This window comes from Neoarius graeffei, chromosome 16 (genome assembly GCF_027579695.1).
Source record: "Neoarius graeffei isolate fNeoGra1 chromosome 16, fNeoGra1.pri, whole genome shotgun sequence".
NCBI lineage: Eukaryota > Metazoa > Chordata > Actinopteri > Siluriformes > Ariidae > Neoarius > Neoarius graeffei.
Window position 1 is genome coordinate 41,601,728 of NC_083584.1, and position 12,570 is coordinate 41,614,297.

At 41.7% G+C, this 12,570-nt stretch overlaps 1 protein-coding gene across 1 annotated transcript in view; it reads left to right on the forward strand.

The window, feature by feature from the left end:
* Window positions 1-11,249, forward strand: part of rbm24a (RNA binding motif protein 24a) — a 12,709-nt gene extending 1,460 nt beyond the window's left edge. Inside the window, exons 2-4 of the mRNA XM_060942969.1 lie at window positions 2,357-2,480; window positions 2,669-2,723; window positions 8,661-11,249. Of these exons, the coding sequence (XP_060798952.1) occupies window positions 2,357-2,480; window positions 2,669-2,723; window positions 8,661-9,018 (537 nt within the window). The 3' untranslated portion in view covers window positions 9,019-11,249. The remainder of the gene's footprint in view (window positions 1-2,356; window positions 2,481-2,668; window positions 2,724-8,660) is intronic.
* The last annotated feature ends 1,321 nt before the right edge of the window (window positions 11,250-12,570 follow it).

Here is a 12,570-nt window from a genome sequence, read left to right on the forward strand (position 1 = left end):
ATATCTATAAAAGAAATAAACTACAAAATTTAGAGATAAAAAATTAAATTTACATAACAGGTTTGTAGATGTACAGTTAACATAAGTGTATTATGAAGATGGAATTGCACGTGTAAGTATTGCACAGGTATTATTACCAGTATTACCCAGATAGTATTGCACAAGATCCATTTAGCCATGTGTAGCTAGCAGTTCGCTGTAAAGTACTGATGCTGATAGTGCGCACAGTATACGTTCAGAGGGGTTTCTGTGGATGTAGACATGATCTAGACAGTGTTGTTGATTATTGTGAGGAGTGTCTGGTGCTGTGCTTGGTGAGGTGCTGGTTGTACAGTCTCTCAGCAGTAGGGAGGAAGGAGCTGCTATATCTGCACCATATGCACCCTTTTGGCCCTAAAAAGGTACACACCGTTATCTTGAGGTCCAATAATAAGCCCTAGGGGGTACATTAGTGTAGATTGTACCACTGGGGACAGAACTGGACTCCTACTGCTGTATGAGTATGAATACACACAAGTATTCATTCACGTTTCACTACAAAACTCAGAAATCCTCCACCTAGAAGTCTAATCATCAGATCTGTGTATGAAATTGTAAGCGGGTGTTGAGGGAGTATCGTGTCCTAGGTTTTTTTCTATGAAACCAAATACAGCAAACACACCAACATGCAATGGCTGACAGTTCCCTCTGATCATAATGCCTATGCTTTTTGATCTGCTGCTAATAGTTTGTGAGTTATTCAAAGTAAAGCTGTGTGGGTTTATGAATTTATTTAATGGAGTATCCAAAGTTTAAAAATATCCTCTGGTGATGAATGTAACTCATTCATGGGATTACTATATTCCTGTTGGCGATAGGTTTATAAGATCTATATATAATCGTATTTCAAAGTGGCAAGTCAAGAACTTGGCTTGGGAATGGTTGACTGTCCTCAAGTGAGTCCAACAAATTGGTTTTTGACCAATCATGATGCTGAATAATTCTGCTCTTGGGTTAGAACTACTACTCCTTCTTTTAAATTGCCAAACTAACCAGTCAAACTGTTATCAAATATCTAGCCTCTACACTTTGTGGCCCAGTTGCCACGTAATCAGACTTGGGATCAGATTACGTGATATTTTTGTCTTTCATGACGGGCACCATGTCAGACTAGACAATCATAGTGCCGTAAATTCTTGCTGTGTCTTGTGGGCCTTTTCCACTACCCTTTTTCAGCTCACTTCAGCCCAACACGGCTCGCGTTTCGACTACCTCAGAGCAGCACGACTGAGCTAACTTCAGCCTTACTCAGCACCCAAAACTCGCACGGTTTTGGAGTGGGGCTGAAGTGAGCCCAACCGAGCCGAGTGGGGCTAGGGGCGTGAGGAGACACTCCCCTGTGCACTGATTGGTGAGGAGGAGTGTCCTCACATGCCCACACACGCCCCGCGAGCACGCTGGGATCTGTAAACACCGTAAACCCGGAAGAAGAAGAATTACGAAGCCTTATGCGCCTCGCCTCATCTATACGCTCTTGCCAGTATCTGTTGGCGTTGTCGGTGACAACAAGCCACAGCACCAAGACCAGCAACACTAACGACTCCATGTCCTCCATGTTTATTGTTTACTATCCGGGTCGTGAGACTACCGCTTAAAAGGTCACTGATGTCACTGTTTGCGCCGCCTAACGACATCGCGTGACGTCCACCCACTTTCGCTAACTCCACCCAATGTGTCCACCCACTTCCAGCCAGCACAGTTCAGCGCAGTTGTAGTCGAAATGCAACCCCAACAGCCCGACTCAGCCCAACTCAGCACCGCACGGCTCAGCCCAACTCAGCCGCGTTGGTAGTGGAAAAGCCCCATTGGTCAGGAGGTTGGCAGCACTACAAGTTTGACCTTGACCAATCATCGTTCATGTCTTTGTGTGTTGTCTGGGTGGAGGGTCAAGAAATTGTCAATCATGGCTATCAAGGAACATGTCATGGTGATTGTCAAGCTAGGCGAGAAAATACAAAAAATGGTGGCATGCTCGACTTTTCGTCAGGATGTTGTGGTGCGTCCCAGATGCCACTTTGTTGTTGTTTGATTATGTCCCAGTACAAGACTTGTTTGTCGTTCCCAACGCTCATATTTGGGGCCCAACACTGGAAATTTGTTGGCGATAACACAATTTTGTCAAAATCAGGCAGAATTCATGTAGTCTGAGCCCAGCTTAAAATACATCAGAGAAATCAGAGTGTCAGGATTGTAGGAAAAGAAGTGTCAAAGATGGCAATTTGTGTAAATTGTATTTCATTTCATTAATGTCAGGTAAACGTCAACGTCACTTCATTCAATAAATCATGTTTGTTTTTTGTTTTTGTTTTTTAACCAGGTGACAATGGCAGACCGCTCTGCAGCAGACAGAGCTTGTAAGGACCCCAACCCTATCATTGACGGCAGGAAGGCTAACGTGAACCTGGCTTATCTGGGAGCCAAGCCGCGGGTCATGCAGCCAGGTGAGGGTTTTGCATTGTCTTTAGAAAACATGTGACCAGTGCAGCCTCAGGCATCAACAAAACATGATCATGTATCCAGATACATCCTGCTGATTTCAGCTTCATGCAACTCTGACCTTTTTAGGGAACATTTGAATCACACAACAGTATCTTAACCAGAAATATCTGACATTTATGTTTCTACCTAGGATTCGCGTTTGGTGTACCCCAGATTCATCCGGCTTTCATCCAGAGGCCTTATGGGTGAGTAGCAAGAGTACTGGAGATCAGTATTAACTCTGTTGGTGAGAAAGATTCAAAAACTGTAAGCTATATAATAATTACTGTATATATGTTATATCCAAACCATACAAATTCAGTTTTTGACACTGGAGCCAACCCCAGTCATTTCTCCAACGCTCCCAGCAGGCTTGTACAGTATTTATGTAGATACAGCTGTTAATCTTTTAATTATGATGATCATCAATGGCTAACCACAGTGTCACCCCTTTTGAATATTTGATAGCGTTAAGAACGTGTGTCCTTTTTAAGAGTGTGTGTTTGTGTGTATGTATGAGATTTTGTTTAATTGATTGATAGCTTGACTCAATGTTGTCTTTCTCTGGTCCGACAGGCTCGATATGGGTTAAGCTAACTGATGGTTTGAGGAATAGCTCTGTGGGCATTGCTCAGATCAATAGCTACTGTACCTGTAGACTCAATCACACACAAACAAGCTCGAAATGGTGATTACATATGCATGTATGTTGGTTTTTTTAGTTTGGTTTGGACTTTTTATTTTAATAGTGCATAGAGCTGTGTGTGCCTTTTTTTTTACCGTCATGAAGTGGTGTTGTTAATAGCTAAAACTGTGTGCTTTTTTTTTTTTTTTCATTTACTGGGGGGAAAAAAGGCTGGTTTGGGGGTGTTGATTTTCAGAGTTGTGGAGGTGTGATAACTTTGCCATGGCAGCAAAGTGGGGCTTTCCTTTGATGCTCTTTTTTTTTTGCTGTAGCTTGTTTTTTGGTGTCTTGTTTTTGGAGTGAGTGCAATCTTTTTCACGTGTGCCATTGTTAAAAAACCCCTTCCTCTACCCAACCTCCACCAAACAACCCAACAACAACTTGCTTGCACGTTGCTGTTTTTTCTTTCCCACTGACATCCTTCATGACCGTGATGGATTTGTAGATCCTTTTCCGTCTTGCACTCTTTTATGCAAACCTTTATCTGTCTGTTTCTTCCCCTTCTGTCTCGCTTTCACTTTGTCTTTCTCTCTCTGACTCTGTCTTTCTTTCTAGCCCTATAAGTCATCATGCAGTGGATCCAGAGTCCCTGGAGAACTGCAGTCTTTCAATCGTTGATATGTTGTTGTACACATGGGAAAGTGGCTGACTCGCTTTCGTTGGAAAGCGAACCCTTTATTCTGAACCAAATTTTGATATGTTGTAATGGGGGAAGTTATTCAGAAGGGCTTTTAGCCTTTGTATTACTTAATCCTATGAGTGTAGGTGTGTGTGTGTGTGTGCCTGCATGTGTTTGCAGTGTTGCAAGCCCCTCAATGTGACACAAACAAATGTCTGAAAGGCACAGGCCTTTAAACGAGCCTTTATCACATGGGCCCGTGTGGCGTTAAGGAAAACAAGCTTCTCTATTGTGCCACACAAAGGCCATGGTGCTGACAGTGCAGTTGCATGAGGCCTGCTCTCTCTGTCTCTGTCATTCTCTGGCTTTGGGAACTGGACTGCATCTCGCATACAGCGATGGGATCCACTCTGGAAAACAGGCCCACTATAATGCAGTGTCACCTAAAAGGAATCTCTCACGTAGCAGCAGTACCGTTTAGGGCAGCTGAAAGGGAACCTCATGTTTCTGACCTCGGAGCAGTTGGCTCATGCTGGTATGAGGCCAAAGACAACACAATCGTGTCACATTGGGATGGCAGTTGACTAGGCTGAAGTCAGTGTATGGCTCGGTATCTGGGGATTTTTATTTTATTATTATTAATTTCACTAACGCACTATATATATTATCCTGTATCTCATAAAGTGGCCTTTTCTTTAGAACTGATATTGGTACTCTCAAAAGTGCAAAATGTTGAATGTTTGGAGCTGGTTCTTCATTTGAGGTTCCATCCAGAATAGCTAGGATTTAAAATGGAGAATCATAACGTAATCTGGTCATTAATAGTCTTAATGCATGTGTTACGCTGACTTTTTTTTTTTTTTAGAAAAGCACTCCGGTTTCAATGGATTCCAACAGGTGTGCTCCCTCGAGCCAACTGTGACGGACACTTTCTCCATGGCATTTGATCTCAAACCTTTATATAGATATGAACTTTAACATGACTGTCCTCAACAGTCCTGTCAGAAGGAGAAAAATGCTGTGGTCTGGCATGCCACTTGGTAGCAGAGGTATTTTTAACCAGTGCCTGAGGAGGAAATGGACTCCTGAATCCCATGGGTCTTGGGTCTGTTCTCTTTACAGGCTCTGGGCTATTGATGGCTGTGGGATAAATCAGTTACTCGCTGCACACCATGCCACCCGTTTGTGGTCAAGGCACTAAACAAGACCAAACAGAACCAGCTGGTCTGTTGTTAAGTGCTTGCAATCAGTTAGTTTGATTTTGAAGAATGTTTGAGGAGAACACGGACTAAAATACGATTGGAAGGGGTTCTCACAATGGTAGCTATAAAAGAGAGAAAAAACTAACAAATTAGTATATGCTCGAGGCTAAGTTTCCAAAAAGCATTACAAGACAAAGATCATCGTTAAGTGGTAGAACTCTTTCTCTGCCAGTAAAGATGATCTTAACTTTGCAATGCTCTTGGGAAACTGGGCCTGAGATTACAGTGCAGTGTTTTTGGATAGATTTTTGTCTTGACAAATGTTTACTTATGGTACTGAACTGTTTAGGAATGACTCTCATGGTAGTAAACCCATTGATGCAGAACCAGCAGCACAAGCCCTGAGCCTCTACTCTTTATATGGCCCTGTCCAACAAAAGTACCTTCATACTAAGATTGTCTTAACCAATGGTTCTCAAAGTGGGGTCACCTCAGCTTCGCCTCACCTCACCATTAAATCACCATGAACAAAATTATTACATTCGTTTGACTGGTCAGCTGAATTGAATGGTTGGTTGTAATCCAAGCGTCAATAGCTGTGCTTCCATTAACTTGCTTCATGTGCAGTTTGAAATGGTGAACTAAAAAAAACAAGTAATGGAAAAACGTAAATTTTGAAGAAAAAAAAACCTTCTCAAATATTGCAAGAGTTTTTACGCTTGCATGAGGTGGTTTTTCAGGCCATTCTGTCTGTCTGTCTGTCTGTCTGTTGCCCTCCTCGTAGTTGAGGGTCGGCGATCCAGGAAGCTATCAACTAGCTTCCCTGAATTCTCTTGGGTGATTAGCACACCAGAAGGACCCAAAGCCTCATCTGGTGGCAGGTACACATACACACCTATGGGCAATTTAGAGTAGCCAATCGACCTGATCCACATGTCTTTGGACTGTGGGGGAAACCGGAACACCCGGAGGAAACCCATACAGACACGGGGTCATGCAAACTCCACACAGAAAAGCCTCCATCGGCCACCGGGCTCGAACCCAGAACCTTCTTACTGTGAGGCGACAGCGCTAACCACTACACCACCATGCTGCCTTCAGGCCATTCGATGAAGCAACATTTCATAAACGTGAAATGGAAACACATTTTTTTGCACTTAAGTCACATGCATGACGTGATGAGCAAATGAAAATGCCACGTTTCTGAAAATAGAGTGCTTTGTACGAGCTATCGTGAGAGGAGAAACTATGTCGGGAGGAGAAAACCCAACTTTCATCACATAACATAACATCACTTAATGGAAACGCAGACCGTTCACAAATTTGTGTTTTGTCAAAATTTTAAAAATATCGCTTTCGTTGTGTCTAAAACTGCTGTCTAACTCAACTTTTTAACATGTTCTGTTGTTGGAAAGTTCAGGAATCAACAGCTTCATGACTTTTTGGTAAATAATCCCAAACTTTATTGTATCCATTTAAACAATGGTCATTAAATTAATTGGTACTAAGTCTGTAGAATTTATTCTCCAGTTAAAGGGGCTAAACTAACACTTAAGAACAAAAATTTGGACTCCAAAATGAGGTGATTTTCGAGTCGTTATTGGATCCCCATGCTACAGTGCTTTTGAAAGCTGGCTCTGATGGAGAAACGAACAGGAATATGGGAGAGGCAGAAGAGCTTGGTGTGATTTCAGACATGCTGTGTCGTGGCTTCTGAGCGTACCACAACAGCTGCTGTTGGAGATGAAAATAACTCGAGTCCAGCTTCTCCTGTCATTCAAACAGAAAGCAAGCTATAAAAACTTCGAGATCCAAACATCATTAAACATGCGTCATGTAATTTTACTGGAAATGATTTACCCAAATTCAAGGAAATGAAGTGGTCGAGGTTACGCAATACCTCTCAGAACTAGTTTGGGCAAGTTACAGGTGCTGAGTCTGGTGAACCAAAGGAACCCCCCCCCCCCCCCCCTTCTCCAAAAACAGTGGTCCGTATAGCTCCTTTAGCTAACTGAAACAGCTAGTGGCCAAATAACGATGATTAAAACTGGTGTTGATTCACCGTGTATCCATGGTGAAGAGAAAATGCCCAGCTATGTCAGCTATTCTCAGCTGTCCACTCTTAATTTAGAGCAAGGCTGATCTGCTACTTTGGCCGCCTACATGTGTGGTGTAATTTTGTAGGCGTGTGTGTATTCGTTCATACATGTGGTTTTGTGTGTACAATAATTCTTCTGGTTCTGGAACGGTGTGTTTTACTCTAAACTCTGTTTTGTGTGAGAATTGACATGCTTCGGTGTCTCTGGCATTGTGTTTTGTAACCCATATCTTTTATGTTGTGTGTGTGTGTGCTGTGCTGTTATTTATTTCTGCCATAAATCAGGCTGGCAAGGCCTCAATGCAGGATATTCTATAGAAACAGCTTTGCCTTTTGACCTGAGTGAGAAAAGTGCTAGAGATCGCCCGGTTTTGTTTTGTTTTTTTTTACTTTTCATTTTGTGCTTTGTGTGACTGAGTTGTGTTGGTGATAATGATTTTTTTTTTTAACGTTTGTGTTTTATCACTTGCTTCATTTGGGGCCATGGTTTTCAGTTTGTTGGTGGATTGGATTGTATGATGGTGTGCTGAAAATAGGGTTGCCATGATAGCACTTTCATAACTCCAATTTTATCTTTTGTTTTATTTGATATTATCCTGAATGTTGTTCTGACAATCTTGTGTGCTTAGTGCAAGTTAGGCCTAAACCCTCATTACATTTTTGACAGCGTAGTAATGTTCTTAAAAAAAAAAAAAGGGGGGAACAACACCATTAAACAAAAACCAAGTATTTCAGATGTAGTAAATAAATTATATCTCTTCTTTGCTCTTGAAAGCAAAACAGGAAAGATGATCAGGGGAAACTGTGGTGATGGGGGTTTCTCTCAAAATGCACTAGGGTATGTAATGAAAGGCAGAATGTGCTTATTGTTCCTGATTGCTTATTTAATCAAAACTCCCTCTGTGTGTACCATCCAGCACGAAGCTCATTGTCTAAGAGCGGAGGGGGAAATGGCCAGCAGTGTCTCTTTTTGAAAACTGTCCAGCTGTCAAAGTCGCAGTGACACATTGACAATGCTCACCTCATCAGCTCTCTGCTTCCGCAGGGTCCCACTTTCCCCCTTTACTGAGCTGCAAAATGGGCCATGTGACCTGCAGCATGCCTGTAATATTGCTGACACCCCGATATTTGCTTTCTCTCTCTTTAATTTCTGCAGCTGCTGTTTCCCAGGTGAAATGATCTTTAAATGTAACGGTCAATTATTAATAAGACTAATAAATATAAATCTTACTTTAAAAGAAAGGAATGCATTTGTTTAGTTATTATGGTCCAAGTCTAATATAGATTTTTTTTTTTTTTTCAGTGAAATGTCTATTTTGGCAACCCTATAAGTCTCAATCACTACAAAGCATTTCCTTGGTGTTGTTGGGAAATGGGGTGTGAATTATTATTATTATTATTATTTTTGGATTGTGGAAATGCCGTGTTTGGCCACGGTGTGGGTTGTGCCCTGTGGCTGTGTTTCTGCAGTTCAAACCATGTGTGGTTTGCGGCTCTAGTTTGTTGTGACTAACGCAGTGTTGTGTTTGTGTGTCGCAGGATCCCCGCTCACTACGTATACCCACAGGCATTCATGCAGCCCAGCGTGGTGATCCCTCACGTGCAGCCGACCACTGCGTCCGCCGCCGCTACTGCCTCTTCGCCCTACATTGACTACACTGGAGCTGCATATGCACAGTACGCCAGCGCTGCCACCGCTGCGGCTGCCGCTGCTGCGTATGAGCAGTACCCCTATGCTGCCTCCCCTGCCGCAACCGGCTACGTCACTACAGCTGGTTATGGCTATGCTGTGCAGCAGCCACTGGCCGCTGCCACCCCAGGCTCAGCTGCAGCCGCCGCAGCTGCAGCATTCGGTCAGTACCAGCCCCAGCAACTGCAGGCCGAGCGCATGCAATAGCAGCTTATGGCACCGAGAAGTGAGGAAAAGCCAATGCCCAGTGACTGCTCATTGGCCATATTGAGGTATCTCACCAGAGGAAGGATAATGTGATTAGGAGGAGGAGGAGGATTGATGGAGGTGTTTAAGTGAGGTGGGAACTCCATCGCTTTCCAACTTGCTGTGATTAAACCAAAAAAAGAAAAAAAATGTGAAAAAAAAAATCAGAGAAGGCGTAAAGACAGAGAATTAACTTTTTACCATTATCAATATTGTTATTGTTACCTTTATGCTTAATATTGATGTAGTGTATTTATTGCTAAAGGAGAACGCAATGACTAATCACTGTGGCTTGGAGGTGTAGAAGAAGCCTTAAGTCCAGATGCTGTCATTAAATTAGAAGACTTTTCTTCATGAAAGGACGTTAGATGTCCGCACAGTGTTTTGATTCTGAAGCCCTCTAACTTACATATTTATTCTCATTTTTGAGGGAATTTTTTTTCTTCTGTTCTGTCGTCTAATGCGCATTGCAAGGTTTTACTTTCTGATTATCAGGGAAATGGAGCATTTTTCCAACAGATTAGTCAAGACAAACAAACTCCGCCAATCAGGGAGTAGTACACAACTGTGGAGAAATGGAGTGACGGAAAATATAATTGTCGCATTGTCTGGCATGTTCAGGATTACCTTTTTATCTTCCTGATGCTGAATGTCCCCCTACTCTGATCCCCATTTTAACCTCTTGACCTATGCAAAGCAAAAACAGCTGCCAGGAGACAAAACAAACTGTGGAAATTTCCTGCCACCCTCCTCTGAAGAACAACGAACAATTTCAGAGCATGATGAAAAGACATTACATAGTATTATTTGCCTACTCAAGCACACGCACACATACAGACACTAATTTCTTTAACACTGGGGCAAAATGTTAACTCAGCTACACATTATTGCACACGTACACTTATCCATGCACTTCCATTGTATGATAAGTCCAAATTGACAAAAGGTCAGAGCTGGAGACTTGTGAGTGAGGAGCAGGCAACAGCTGCTGTGTGGGGACAGACAGGCTCATATACACAGACACAGATTGCTCTGGAAAGAACGCATCACTTGTGCTCATTTGTTGAGCTGTCACATTTTAATCCCTGTGCCCGCTTGGGAACACGTCCCCCCTCCAGCTTTGTCAGCAGTTCCACCTCTGTCCTAGAGAGACAGGTTGGAGGCTTAAGCCCAGGCTGCACTCCCCCGATCCCCTTCTAACATCACCCTCAACACCCGCCGCTGCGTCTCTTGCTCATGAGCAGCTCCTCTCTGGAACGAACGAGTGAAAGAGCGAAACAAACAGACTTCGACAGTGTACCAGTGAACTTCCATCATTCAACCGAACTCTATCGGTGTAAATCATCTTTTTCCTTTGTGTTTGTCTAGAGAAATGTCTGTGCACCAGCATGTCTTTCCGAGTGAGAGATGAATCCGTTCTCTGTTCTCTCAGAAAACCAAATGTCACGTCTTTGTACTAGAAAGCAGCACTAAAGCTGAGGGCTCAAACACGAGTATCAGAGTTCACAGTGCCTTACAACTGTAATGCTATTTAAAGAGAAAAAAAGAGAAGTGCTATTTATTTATTTTGAGTTATGCTGCGCTCTAAGGACGGCGACTTAGTGGCGGTACTGTATTAATAATAATGTATTCATCTCATGGCATATTATAAGTTATTGAGTAGATTTAGTGATAGTATCATTTAACATACTCAACCAAAAATGTTGATTTATTTAAGATACGATTCTGTATGTGCACTGTACATTTTTTTTTTTCTATGCCTTATGAAATTTTAGAGCATTTCATTAAATATCTGCTAGGTTAATGCCTCTTGTAAGATGTTTATTTAATGCAGGCCTATTTGCAGGCAGGATCTCTCTTTCGTCATATCTAGAACTGTAGAACATTTAAAAAAAAAAAACCTCCTTGTAAAAACTAAGCAAAATGCTGCTTCATACACTAGAATGTATAGTCCTTGTCAAGGTTCAATATCTGTGCTTCTTCTGCTTTTAATAGACATCAGATGAGCTATTTTACACTGTTAGGACTTTTTATACTTGAACAAGGGAAAATATGAAAAGCAATTACAAAAGAGAACTTTTTAAGGAAGCATTTCATTGTCACTGGATTTGGGCATGTAAGGTGTCATTTACTATTTAATGTAAATCCAAAGGTTGTCTCAGTAAGCCTAATTTAATCCTTATTTCAGATTTTCAACACTATTTACTCAAAAAGACAATAAAAGGTTCTATATTTCAACCTTAACTGATGTGTGTTTCTTTGTGTGCATATAAATTTCTTTCTTGTGGTCCAAATAAATGAATGAATGGCATTTTTCCTTGTAATATTTCAACTTACAGCCCTGTGATGACCTGGCGACTTGTCCAGGGTGTACCCCGCCTTTCGCCCGTAGTCAGCTGGGATAGGCTCCAGCTTGTCTGCGACCCTGTAGAACAGGATAAAGCGGCTAGAGATGATATGAGATTTCAACTTACATAAACATACTTCTTTGGGAAAACTTGATGAATGGTAATAAACTTGTAAATGATGTTACTGAAATTGTTTGGGATGAACAACGAATGTACGAAATCTTTTAATCAGAAATGTCATAATTGTTCATAATGGCAGTATGAGGAACGAGAGTTTTTAGCTTTTAAGAACTACCAGAGAGTTGATACACAACATGCGGACTATTCCTCAGAGACCATTTAATCACAGATGTTGTAAGAGTTTGACCTTTAACACATTTTGTATAAACTAGTATTCTCTGATTACTTAAATGTGCAAGTCTACACACTTTTTATGACCGTTCTATTTATGTATGTATTTATTTGAGGATGTGGAGAAGGTTGATTTATTGTTTCCCCAGTGTCATCCATATCAGTTTCGTATCACTGGAATATACACTTACTGGCCACTTTAACAGGAGCTTGTTTTTGATTTTAAGTTTCCTGTCCTTGGCTGCAGGAGTGGAAGCCAATGTGGTCTTCTTCTGTTGCATGCTGAGATGCTTTTCTGCTCACCACGGTTGTGAAGAGTTGCTATGAGTTACTATATCCTTCCTGGCAGTTCGGGCCAATCTGGCCATTTTCCTTTGAACTCTTTTATCAACAAGACGTTTCCACTCACAGAACTGTTGCTCGCGCTATGTTGTTTTTTTTTTTTTTTCACACCATTCTGTGTAAACTCTAGAGACTGTTGTGTGTGAAAACCCCAGGAGATCAGCAGCTTCTGAAATACAACCCCAATTCCAAAAAAGTTGGGACAAAGTACAAATTGTAAATAAAAACGGAATGCAATAATTTACAAAATCTCAAAAACTGATATTGTATTCACAATAGAACATAGACAACATATCAAATGTCGAAAGTGAGACATTTTGAAATTTCATGCCAAATATTGGCTCATTTGAAATTTCATGACAGCAACACATCTCAAAAAAGTTGGGACAGGGGCAATAAGAGGCTGGAAAAGTTAAAGGTACAAAAAAGGAACAGCTGGAGGACCAAATTGCAACTCATTAGGTCAATTGGC